A 13447-nucleotide genomic window follows, 5' to 3' on the forward strand; every position below is an offset into this window, starting at 1 on the left:
TGTCAAGTGTTACATATGACAAGAAGAGATTGTACGTTTGTGGAGAGAATGCCAGTAGTCCACATGTTAGAGGCAGAAAGGAAAGACAGCTACCTGGGTCAGAGTAGTGCAGCTTGACAACCACTAAAGTGCTGGCTCACTAAGAAGATGTCACTAATCCCCGATACCCAGGCGAGTATTACAGGTTATATCTATATCCTTACAGGTATTATCACAACTATATATTTTTCAAACAATATACCTTTATAGATAATATTCCAACTATCAGTACTATACCATCTCTGAAGAGTAAAAAATATTTCAATAATATTTACCATCTCTGAGGAAAGGGTGCTTTACTACTTCACGTCCCATCCTGATTGTTCCACCACTGTTACTATTGAAGATTTACTCTAGATCACTGCAAGTCTTTGGAGGATTATTGATATTAACACCATCATGCACTTCTTGCCTGCAGTTACTCTTCCCATTATGTATTGTTTGAATGGGCCATCATTCTCACATTTCTTGAAACTTTAGGCTATCTTTTATTAAGAAATCCAATCATCCCCTTTCTTTGCCTTCTCTTTCCTTCCTTACTACTATGGGCAGAACATGTGAGATCTTACCTCTTTAGTCAGTTTGTTTCCACAACTCCTATAGTATCAAAATCATTTTCCCTCACACAATCCTTGAATTCCAGCTCTTCACCATTAACTAGTAATCCATCAACATTTGAATGGATTGCTTTCAGTCTGACTCTATCATCTCCTAACACCCCTGCCCCCTCTGCAGTGTTAGCAGGACTGTTCCGTCCTCTTGCTTCTTGAAGGGTCTTCAGTTTTTTGTCTTTTGGTTATATTATTTGTTTTTCTTGCTCTCACATTTGATGAATATTCCAATGAATTCCATCCTACCTTTAAGTTTCTTAGCTTGCCTTAGTACCTCTTGGCTAGATGACTCAAAGGCAAATTTAACCATGACTGGTCACTCCCTTAAGTTTTTATTATTACCACCACATATCAAAGGTGACATAATGTGGCACGACTGAATCATCATTTATCTATATCTCTGACGCCTGTTCCCAACCAGAACTCCCTCAAGCAGGTGGCCACAACAATAGTGCCTCTATAACTAGTGAACTCCAGTGGACTGAATCAAACATCCAATATATCAGTTGCATATTCTTAGAAATAATAGAAAATAAATGTATGAACATTTCATTACTGGAGTTTAGCATTATACAACCTTATTATCATCAACGTCACTTACTCTCATCAAATGCAATTTACGGTGTCTACACTGGCCAAAGATCTTTATCATAGCCATGACAATAATCCATAAGAATCTAAGATTTTACACAAAACAAAAAATTCTACAGAACAGAAAAATCTATGCTAAGTTAAGCAAAAAAATTAATGCTACTTTTAAATAATCTAGAGACTATGCCATAATAATTTAAGATACATTACTGTGGCAAAGTCCATGAAATATATACTTCACATCATGATCTAAGCTACTCAAAAGTATTTATGCTATTTACACTAACCAAAAAACATGTTCAACTTACAGGCAACCAACAAAATCTATATTAAGTCAACAAAATCTACTAGAATCAATGTACTCTACAATATGTCTACAGAACCTAATCTACATAAATCTACACAATATACAAAAGGCCAAAAGAATCAGTATCACCAATGAAGTGCAGATTGGCATGGTTTCAGAAACAGGAAGATTTGTTTCGCTCCGCGGCTTTCTTACTACTTTTTCAGGGTGACTGTCAACAAACTAATGTGACAGAATCTTAATGTTATACAAAAGGCTAAGACAATATATATCACAAACCACAATGGAGATCAGCATCAATTCAGGGGGTGGAAAATTTTGTTCTTTCTAAAGTCTTGTTAAAACTTGTTCAAGGTAATGCTGAACTCATGTACTACTTTATGGCTATCAAACAATAGCCATATCATCAACAGTTCTAATGACAAATGAAGGAGCAAAGGCAAAGTTAGTTTCTCTAACACATCTAGGTTCATGAGCATCAACAAAGACCACTAGTCTGATTCTTTAGCATGAACAGGTACAATAGCAATGTTATGACCACTAAAATGACTGGTTCTTCAGCATGGGATGGCACTGGAGCACCGCTGAATTCCTGAGTACTACTAACACAATTGGTATCTTCAGCATGGCCAGGTACTTGAGAATCACTAAGAGCACAAAATAAGAAAAATATTGATGCTTCCCCAAAGCCAGGCACTTACATGTCCTTAAGAAGGTTAAGGACACTAAGATGACTGGTTCTTGAGATTGTCCAAGAACCTGAGTGCTTCAGGGCCACAGCCATAAACCAACTGACGTTCTGACACCTTTGTCAGAAATTTTGTCGAGTAGTGGTACCTGCAAAAGTCAACAGACATTAGACCTATTTTCTAATGCAATAACTCAAACTGAAAAAGCTATAGTAAAACAAACAACTTATACAATGACAGTGTATAACATCAAAAGGGTTTCTGGTATAAACTTGCACAATGTGGCATATACTAAGACATAAGTACAGAATATATATCTGTGAAGGAGAAAAAAGAATTCTACCTCCACATTCCCAGCATGTTGTAGGGGTTGACTAAGGGGGTGACAGCAGGGGGCTTCCCTACTTGTGTCCTAATTTCTAAAAGAGGAAAAAGAAAAAGGAGCCAGGCCAGGAGTACTCATCCTCCTCAAAGGCTCAGACTGGGGTGTATGAATGCGTGTGGATGTAACCAAGATGAGAAGAGAGGATAGATAGGTCGTATGTTAGAGGAAAGAAAACTGGATGTTCTAGTTCTGAGTGAAATAAAGTCCAAAGGTAAAAGGGAAAAATAGTTTGGAAATGTCTTATAGTTTGGAAATGTCTTACAAAAAGTCAGGATTTGGTGAGAGGATAAGAGCTAAGGAAGGAGTAAAAATACTCCTGAAACATTTATGGAAGTGTGTGATTGAATGTACAGAAGTAAATTCTAGATTGATGAGAATAAAACTGAAAGTGGATGGTGAGAGACAGGTGATTATAGGTGCTCATGCACCTGGCCATGAGAAGAGCATGAGGGAAGTGTTTTAGGAGCAGTTGAGTAAGTGTGTCAGTAGGTTTGATGTACAAGACAAAGTATTAGTGATGGGTGATTTAAATGCAAAGGTAGGTGATGTGGCAGTTAAGGGTATAATTGGGGTGCATGGGATATTCAGTTTTATGAATGGAAATGGTGAAGAGCTTATGGAATTGTGTGCTGAAAAAAGACTGGTGATTGGGAATAACTGGTTTAAAAAAGAGGTTTATGCACAAGTATTTGTATGTAAAAGAGAGACTTTTGGATGTAAATATGCTGAGAGGGGCAGCTGGTGGGATGTCTGATCACCTGTGGAGTCAAGGGTTAAGATTCATAGAAATCTTCAGAAAAGAGGAAACAATGTTGGTAGGAGTGGTGAGAGTAAGTGAGCTTAGAAAAGACTTGTGCGAAGAAATACCAGGAGAGATTGAGTGTAGAATGGCAAAAGGTGAGGAATGGGAGGTATTTAAGGAAGGATTGAAGGCACATGTAAGAGATGCATGTGGCAAGCAAAAGGTCAGTGGTGGGTAGATTAGAAAGGGTAGTGAGTGGTGAAAGAGAAAAACGAGGTGTTTGAGTGGAAGTTACAAGGAAGGAGTGCAAATGATTGAGATGTATAAAAGGAAGCAGCAGGAGGTCAAGAGAAAAGTGCAGGGGTTGAAAAGTGGGGCAAATGCGAGTTGGGGTGAAAGATATCATTAAATTTTAGGGAGAATAAAAAGATGTTTTGGATGGAGGTAAATAATGAGCGAAAGACAAGAGCACAAATGGACTGGTGAAGGGGGCTAAAAAGGAAGTGATAACAGTTAGTGATGAATTGAGGATGAGAGGGAGTGAGTATTTTGAAGGACCGATAAAGGTGTTTGATTACAAAGTGGCAAATGTAGGGTGTTTTCGAGAAAAGGTGGTGAATGCCTTGCATGAGATGAAAAGCGGCAAGGAAGCTGTAGTAGATGCCACTTACAGTGCTCTCATAAGAGAAAAGTAATTTTACATCAAATAGCCTAAGTAATGGAATAATTGGTTCAAAAGCTTTGTGTTATGTAAAGCACAGAATATTACTGAAAGACCTTCTATCACATGAAAACATTATCATAAGTCTTTCTTGCCTTGGTCTTACATTTATATAGTACATGAGAAGGATAACAAATTTTCTTTTCACTGTTAATATCTTCAAATTTCTCATCCAGAAATTCCAGGCCTGTAATTCGCAGACCTCTTAAATGCATAGAAGAAAATATAGACATTTTAATGCTAGAGCTATGACCAGAATGAAAATGAACATAGGACAATGTATGGGTTGGTTTTCTGAAAATGCTTAAGTTAAAACAATAATCTTCCCTGTGAATCACCACATCCAAGAATAGTAATTTTCCATTATCTTCAGTCTCTAAAGTAAATTTCATAGAAGGCACTAAGTCATTCAATTTACTTAGAAAAACTGCACTTATCAATGTTAAAATTCATATGTCACTTATGAGCCCAGTTTATTTGTGTGTCTATGTCAGTTTCAAGCTGTACCATCAGCAACTTTAAATATCTTGCAATGCAACCCATTATCAATATCATTAATATATATGAGGATAAGAACCAGTCCCAAGACTGATCCTTGTGGAACTCTACTTGTTACGTCTAACAATTCTGAGGCTTGACCATTGATCACTACTCTTTGTTGACATCCAGTTAACTAACTTCCTATCCACTGAAGTACAACCCCATCAATGCCATGTGACTTAACTGTTGCTAGTAATCTTTGATGTAGAACCTCGATGAAAGCTTCCTGAAAGTCTAGATAGATAACATCCACCGCTTTACTTTCATTATAAATACTGATTATATCATACAAGAAATCAAGCAGAATTGTTTGACATTAGCAATTTCATCAAAAACCACGCTGAGAATCATTTATCAAGTAGTGGTCCCCGAAATGGCTTACAAGTCTATATTGAATGATGGATTCTATAAGTTTTCCAACAACAGACATTAAGCTAATAGGATGATAATTTCCAAGCATTGACTTGTTACCTGTTTTATAAATTGGTGTTACACTGGCAAATTTTCCTTCATCTGGAACATTTTGTAACAAAGACTCATTGAAAAGGGCAGTCAAGGGCTTAACTGTCCCATTTTTTGCCTCTTTCAATGTTCTTGGATGAAATTTTTCTGGGCCTGCCATTCTATTGATTTTCATTCTTTATATTGCTGAGAGTATGTCCTTGGATATCATGTCAATTTGTTGAAGAAAGTTCACCTCTTATCAATGAAACTGGATTCAAGACATGGGTTGTGTCTTCGATCATAAATACTGATATAAAAAGTCATTTAATATCTTTGCCATGGCTTGGTCATCTTGAACCAAGTCACCATTTTCCATAATCAATATCTATTGACTGGGTAATGACTTTCTTGCTTCTAACATAACTGTAAAATTCTAAAGGATTTCTTTTGCTATTTTCTGCAATATATGCTTCATATCAATGCTTAATTTGTCATGCAACTCTCTTACTTTCTCTTAATAAATTTACATGCATTACTCTATCATGGTGGTTATTGGATTTTCCAAGTTTTTTATGAGCTATTTTCTCTGACAACAGGCACTTTTTTATTTCACCATTCCACCACCTTGGTTTTGTTCAAGAAATAGACCGTTGTCTACTAGGCATTGGTATCCATGTTCCCTCTGCTGCTTTGAAGGTTTTCTGAAGCTTTTCCAAACTACGTTCATATCATTTTCATTGACTATATCATCCCATGTTGGCCTATTGAGAGTAATACAAAGATCATTAAAATTTGCATGTTTGAAATTGGATATTTTTTTTGCAACTGTCACTTTTACCAACATTACATGCAGCATTGAGAGTGACCTCAAAATAATTTGTCAGTGATCACTTGCACTAAACTTTTCTCCAATTTCAACATTATCAATGACATCCTCATTTGTAGCAGAGATCCTCATTTATATATGAACTAATCCCCCCAAAAAAAATTCACATGTAAGTTTCTCAACTAATCATACTAGAACACTAATAAGCAAATTTAGGTAGAGTCCATGCCCGGAACTACTGTAAAGGGATTCTCCCCACTTAAAACCTGTTAAACCAAAATCTCCTACTATAATAGAATCTTGTTCATTACAAATATCTGCTAACTGATCACAAAAGCTTTTCTCTACCTATGGTGTCTGTGCAGGGGGGGGGGGGGGGGGGGGGGGGGGGGGGTTATAAACTAGTATTACTGTTATTTTCTTACATTATCTTTAATTTCTACAAATATGTAGTCAACATTCCCAATTGCTACAGATGTTTTTTTCTGCAAGATCTAAATGAGCTTTAATAAAGAGCAGGTCACCAACACCTACTTTGTTTGTCCTATTCCTTTTAAAGAGTCCCTGGAAGTGAATATTCTGTGGGAAAATCTCTATTGTTGATATCTTACCTAGATTTGGAAATGGTGATCTTATCATATTTTCACTCTAACACTATTATCACTAACTCTGAGACTTTAATTTGTTTACAATGAACGTTGAAATATTGCTAGAAGAGACTGAGACCTATTTGGAAAAGTATTTACAAAGGGTGATGGGTCTGCTCTACAAGTTTTTTTTTTTTTTTTTTTTACCAAAATACATGTGCAGACTCACTAAGGAGTCTAAACAAAATGCACAGCTCCCACTTCATTCATTAAGAATTAGAACATACAAGTTCCTTTTCTCAAACATATTACCTCTCTCTCATTTCTTATCTTGGTTAAATCTATGAACATTCAGAAACCCTAGCCCAAGTCTGAGGAGGATAAGCACTCCACACTTGGCTCCTCCATTTGTTCCATCATTTAGATATTAAAACACAAGAAGGGAAGGATTTCCTGCCCCAGCTCCCACCCCTCTTAGTTACCTTCTGCGACATACAACTTATACCCACGGGTATGATAATAAACATTTTACACAAACATGTCTGAAGATAATTTATGTTAAGAACAAAGAAAAAAATTTGAAGCATAAAAGCATTTCTCAACCATAATAAAATCCTATGAGCACCTGAAGGCACTTGATTGGAGACAAGGGGATTCAAACACTGCTTTACCCTTTAAAATATGGCATACAGCATCCATGAAGATTCATCCTGTTCAAACATCATGATATCCATAAGACTACCTGACCTAACAAATACCATACAGACCTAACAAATATACAGTGATGAGGCAGTGACAAGCAGCCACCAAACCCCATAATTCACTACCCACCGATGTCTGTGCCTTGAACTAGTTGCCGCGAAGGATAAATCATCTTTTACAATGAAAGGAGTAGGAGGAAAATAAATGGAAGCTTAGAAGGCTATGCCCATGGTACAGCAGTAGTTTTCATACCTCAAAACATACATTTCTCTCCTACAGAAGGTCTTTCGAGTATGTAAGACCATATTCATAAGCAAGAGAGACTTTATGAAAGACATAAGAAGGAACCACTCCTTTGCAAATACTTGGCTCTAACTTGGGATCACATTCAGATAAAAAGGTAGAATATCCAGAGCCACACAGAGGATGTGAACCAAATCTGCCTCATATAAGTAAGGATGTTACTTAACAACAATGTTGTCAAGAACCAAAACTTAGTAGCATATCCTCAGCAGTGAGATTCCTAAAGAAAACCCGGGTAGAAGCATTTGTTTTGTGAAAGCACTACAAACTTCTTGATTCAGCAAGAGAGTTTCTTTTCAGCATAGCAAGAGAGTTCCTTTTTAGCACGGACTTGAAAGGGCCTGGATAAAGAAACACTTTACTGTGCAGTTTCTGTGAGACTGAAGAAACATTTCATTGTAGGTTGAAACTTAAGATTTATAAAACCTTGAGATATTTTTATGTTTAAATGCTACCTGAGTTTCACAGACTTCTTCAGGGTCCCAAAATTAAAGGTAATAAAGTGTTAATAAGAAAGTCTTACCATTTTGAATAATACACTTGTGGAAAGGGCTATGAAGATCATAAAAGATATATTTGATTGATGTAAATCTTGGTAGAGCATACCTAGAAACCGGCACAACCTATGAAATCCCCATCCATCTTCCCCCAGCAGCTGACATTTTGCTTAATTTCAATGTTATCTACAAAAACGTTCGTGCTGGTATAATCTTATAAGTACCTAGTTGTACTGTGCAGAGAGGGAATTCTAAATCTAAAGGGACCATGTCTTGAACTCTATCACCAAACAACTTTTTAAACTTCTGTGTGCTGTACACTGTACATTCACCCTCTGATAACTAATAGGCATTCTGTAACTTTCTGCACCAACTCAACACTGCATTCCCCCACATCCTTCAATTCTGTTCCTTCTCTTATTCAATCTGCATTTCATCTCGACACAAATTCCTCAATAACCTCAAGCTAGTACAGGATACTTCAATGGGTATACAAAATTAGGTTAAGTCTAACGTTAACAATACCCAGTTTCTGCCCATCTCTCTATCAATAATTCTTCACAACTTTCCTCTTTCCTTCAACAGATTAGTAATTCCACTTCTTGATCCAATGAACATACTTGTTATTACTGCAACATTCAACAATCTTGGAAACCTCACATTACAGAAACAGCTGAGTCTGCTTCTCAGCAACTGGGAGTCCTGTTTAGAAGTCAAAATTTCTTTTCTTCTGGACAGTTTCTCCTTTTATACAAATAACTGATCTGTCCATGTACAAGTACTGCTCTCATCTGGGTGGTCTTAGCCCTACATCCTTACCGGAAGGAGTCGAGTTGAAAGCAGTCCAATTTATAAACTCTTCCAATTCCAAGCTAAACTCACAGCATAACCTGCTTACCCTACACTGCAATGTTTGTTCACTTTCCCTCTTCTATAGGTATTACTTTGATATTTGTTACTAAGAGCTGGCTGCTTGTGTTCCCCCAACAATAACTGGACCACACAATGCTTGGCAAGCTGCTGCATCACACGTTATTGTGTGGCCACTGGCAACTCAAGGATGGGTCATTTTCATGACTTTTTTTTCATACCCCTTAAATCTATGAAACTCGCTACCCTTTCATGTCTTTCCCAGGAACTTTGAACTGATACATTCTAAAAGACAGTTTTTTAATTCCTCCAAATTTTCTAAATACTTTCCCTTTTCTCTTCTTTTTCCCACTCATTAACTCTTTACATTTCAATCATGGCTGGGCCTTGATGTGAACTTATGTACGTGGCTGGAAAGTCCAACTTAGAAAAAATAATTGCACTAAATCCCACACAGCTCATAATATGGAGGAATACTGCAGATTTTAACAGTTAAATGATATATTTTTACTTTAAAGTATTTGTAACATCGAAAAATAATGTGTACCTTAAATACTTGAGGAAGATTGGTGAAATTTTCAAAGGCCTTGTTGTTTTCTGCACATTTTATACTCATTACCTCACATTTTTTCCTGATCATCACAGCCTCCCCACCATCATATCTATTACTACAGGATTACTTGTCAATATATCTCATTACTGCTCACCTGAATCCCTTCTATTACAAATCAAGAGTCTACTGATCTGTTTTTCTTCTACTACCACTTGCTACTTCTTCAACAACGCAAAATAAATATCTAGACATAAAGATCCAGGTATGCAAAGTAAGAGAGCCATGTGGCTTGGGGAAAAAATAAGTGTTGAAAACCTTGCATAAGATGAAATGTGGCAAAGTGGCTGGAGAGGATGACACTGCAGTTGAATTTCTTATGATGGAGGTGGTTGTGTCACTGATTGGTCAGTTATGATTTTCAATGTATTTACAGATTATGGCAAGGTACTTGCAGATTGGCAAAATAAATGTACAGCGCCACTATGTTACGGCAAGGGGAACAAAAGTGAATGTTCCAATTACAGAGATATAAGTCTGTTAAGTACATGTTAAGTTGCATGGAAAAAAGGTGACTGAGAGGGGTTGTGGAATGCACAGAGCATCAGACTGTGGAGGAACAACATGCTTTAAGGAGTGGCAGAGCACTCTGGATCAGGTGTTTGCTTTGAAGAATGTGTGAGAGAAACACTTGGAGAAATAGATGGATTTGTGTGTGCTATCTAAGGATCTGGAGAAAGCCTAATACATGGTTTATAGAGACATTTTGTGCAAGGTGTTACAAATACAGGCAAAGAGAGGAAATCTATCAGAAGCAGAGAGGAATTTTCATCAAGAGAGTACAGTGTGTGTGTAGGAGTATGAAGAGAAAAGGGTTAGTAGTTCCAAGTGAAGGTGGGTCTGTATCTGGGGTGTGAATCATGATGGCTCTTTAATTTGTTTATGGATGGAGGGGTGATAGAGGTAAATACAAGGGTCTTGAAGAGAGGGGCAGGTATGCAGTCTTTTGGTGTGTGTGTGTGTGTGTGTGTGTGTGTGTGTGTGTGTGTGTGTGTGTGTGTGTGTGTGTGTGTGTGCTGGGATGCGAGTCAGTAGTTGTTTGATGATGTCAGATTCAAGTGAGAAACTGCAGAAGCTGATGTCTGAGTTTGGGAATGTGTGAAATAAGAAAGCTGTGAGTAACTGTAAATAATTTGTCCATCTATATATCTACCTATATCCCTAATGCCTGTTCCCTCCGGGAACTCCCATCAAGGAGATGGCCAAAAAAAAATAGTCTCCACTCATCCCTGCCCTTACGTGCCTCCTTTGCATATACCATTCCATGCATTCTTCCTAACCTGCTCTTCCTCCTGTACTCTTCCACCCTATTTCCCCATGCCACATTTGGTGTTCCTTTCACACCAACCAATTCAATTGTACCATTTTGCACTCTCCTTGTAAACTCCCAGTGTTGAATGCTTTTCACATACCCAAACCATCTAAAAATATTACTTTTCACCCAATCTACTGCTCACGCAATTCATACCCTTTGCATTCCCTTTCATACCACATCTCTCTTACTCCCCCCCTCATTTCTTTCTTCATTCCATCTAGTCATACCACATGCTCCTCTCAAATAACTTGCTTCCAAAGCCTTGATTCTTGACCTCTGTGACTCATTCCACGTCCATGTTTCAGTTGCATAGGTCAGGGTTGGGAGGAATATGCTGACCCTCAATCCTTTCTTCACTTCCATCCTTATGCCTCTACCATTCATTTTTCTACTGAGGGACTCAATGACTCTTCTACCCTATCCAACTCTCTCCCTTATATCACCTTCCATATCACCAAACTTACCCAAGACAGCTCCTAAAGACTAAAATTCTCTCACCTCATCTTTTTAGGGTTTTGCAAAATCTATAGTTTTGCTCTGTTTCCTTTCAAACTAATTAATTTACTTTAACTCCCATTTATCTGTGACTCATTCCACATCCATGTTTCAGTTGCATAGGTCAGGGTTGGGAGGAATATGCTGACCCTCAATCCTTTCTTCACTTCCATCCTTATGCCTCTACCATTCATTTTTCTACTGAGGGACTCAATGACTCTTCTACCCTATCCAACTCTCTCCCTTATATCACCTTCCATATCACCAAACTTACCCAAGACAGCTCCTAAAGACTAAAATTCTCTCACCTCATCTTTTTAGGGTTTTGCAAAATCTATAGTTTTGCTCTGTTTCCTTTCAAACTAATTAATTTACTTTAACTCCCATTTATCTTTAATAGCCTACACTCTGCAAATCATAAAAGGCATTTACAACCTTCAACTCCTCTTCACTCCTGGCAAACAACACAGTATCATCCATAAACAGGATTGTCACTGGCCATTATACCTCGCCACCACATTCCATCTCTGCACTACATCTGTATGTGTGTTTAAAAGCCACAGTGACATCACACAGTCCTGCCTCACACCAAAATGTACCAAAACTTTCGCTCAACTCTCCATCCACATTTACACATGCATTTGCTATTCTATAGAAGGCTTTCACACCATCGAACAGTTGTTCCCTTACCCAATACAACCATACCACATCTCATAATACATTCCAATCAACTCTCATGCACTTTCTCCAGATCCATATAAGCTGCATAAAACTTTTTACCTTTTGCTAGATAATTTTTCAGTCACTTTCACCACAAACATCTAATCCACACAGCTGCCACCTTTCCTAAAAACCCCTTGCACCTCACTTATTCTGCATTCAGTCCCTTCCTTCACCCTATCAATCAACACTCTTGAAAACTCTTTTCCTAATATAATTAACAGACTTATTCCCCTCTAATTACTACATTAATTGTTAGCACCTTTTCCCTTGAATAAAGGAACAATAATAGCTTTCACAAAATCATCAGGCACAACTTTCCATTTCCATACTAATTACATATCAAATGCATACAGTCTACTATGCTTTCTCCTCCATACTTCAGCTTTTCAGCCATTATCTCATCCACTCCAGGTGCCTATCCTAACTTCAGCCTCATTATCACCCTTTTCCCCTAACTTTCTGCTATAGGCCCTTGCACTTGTATCATCTCATCCATCTTCCATACCTGTGCATGTAATAAATGTTGCCTCATCATCTACCACATCTATCAGTTCTTCGAAATACTCTATCTTCCTTTCACTTACCCCTTTTGATTCATTCACATTCATTAACATTTCCTCTCTTGCATCCACCCCTTTCCTTTTCACCTCCTTCCAGCAAAATTTCTTATTTTCCCTAAAGTTTTCACTCAACTTTCTTCCAAAATCTTTATTTACTCTTTCTTTACTTTCCTCTATCAGTTTTTTTAATATTCCACTTACACATATCATATTCGTCCCATCTCCTTTGCTGAATTTTCATGGGGACATTCTTTTAGAGCAGCCTACCACATGCCTTTTCCTTCTCTTCCACATTATTTCTAATCTCCTCTTACACCATACATTTCCCTTTCATTCCTATATCTCATGATCTTGTATCCAATATTCCACTTACACATATCATATTCATCCCATCTCCTTTGCTGAATTTTCATGGGGACATCCTTTTAGAGCAGCCAACCATATGCCTTTTTCTTCTCTTCCACATTATTTCTAATCTCATCTTACACCGTACATTTCCCTTTCATTCCTATATCTCATGACCTTGTATCCAACTATTAATTCTACAACTGCAAACAGTCCTTCTCTAAACATTTTAAACACCTAATTCACACATTACTGCATCCCTACATTTGCTGCACTTCCATCTAAGCTTTCAGTCACCCTCCTTTCCTACTGCTCCTTGCTTTCTTTCCAATTCATCTTCTCATTTGCCAACTCTTTTACCTCTCCATTCTTCCTCACACAATACCTCCACTTCTACCTGATGCTCTTCCCCCACAAGAACTGCAAAATGGTCAGAACTTCCAAAGAATCCTCTTAAATCTAGCATCAAGCACAGCCTTTCATCCACTGCCACACAGTCAATCAGAGCCTTTTGTTCTTCTCTTCCATCATTTCTCATCCATGTA

General features: G+C 37.6%; 1 protein-coding gene across 1 annotated transcript in view; it reads right to left on the bottom strand.

Annotated features, from left to right (window-relative positions):
• Positions 1-1150: 1150 nt before the first annotated feature.
• LOC139749491 (uncharacterized) overlaps positions 1151-13447 on the bottom strand; it is a 42810-nt gene continuing 30513 nt past the window's right edge. Inside the window, exon 7 of the mRNA XM_071663412.1 lies at positions 1151-2385. Within this exon, the coding sequence (XP_071519513.1) occupies positions 2274-2385 (112 nt within the window). The 3' untranslated portion in view covers positions 1151-2273. The remainder of the gene's footprint in view (positions 2386-13447) is intronic.

This window comes from Panulirus ornatus, chromosome 7 (genome assembly GCF_036320965.1).
Source record: "Panulirus ornatus isolate Po-2019 chromosome 7, ASM3632096v1, whole genome shotgun sequence".
NCBI lineage: Eukaryota > Metazoa > Arthropoda > Malacostraca > Decapoda > Palinuridae > Panulirus > Panulirus ornatus.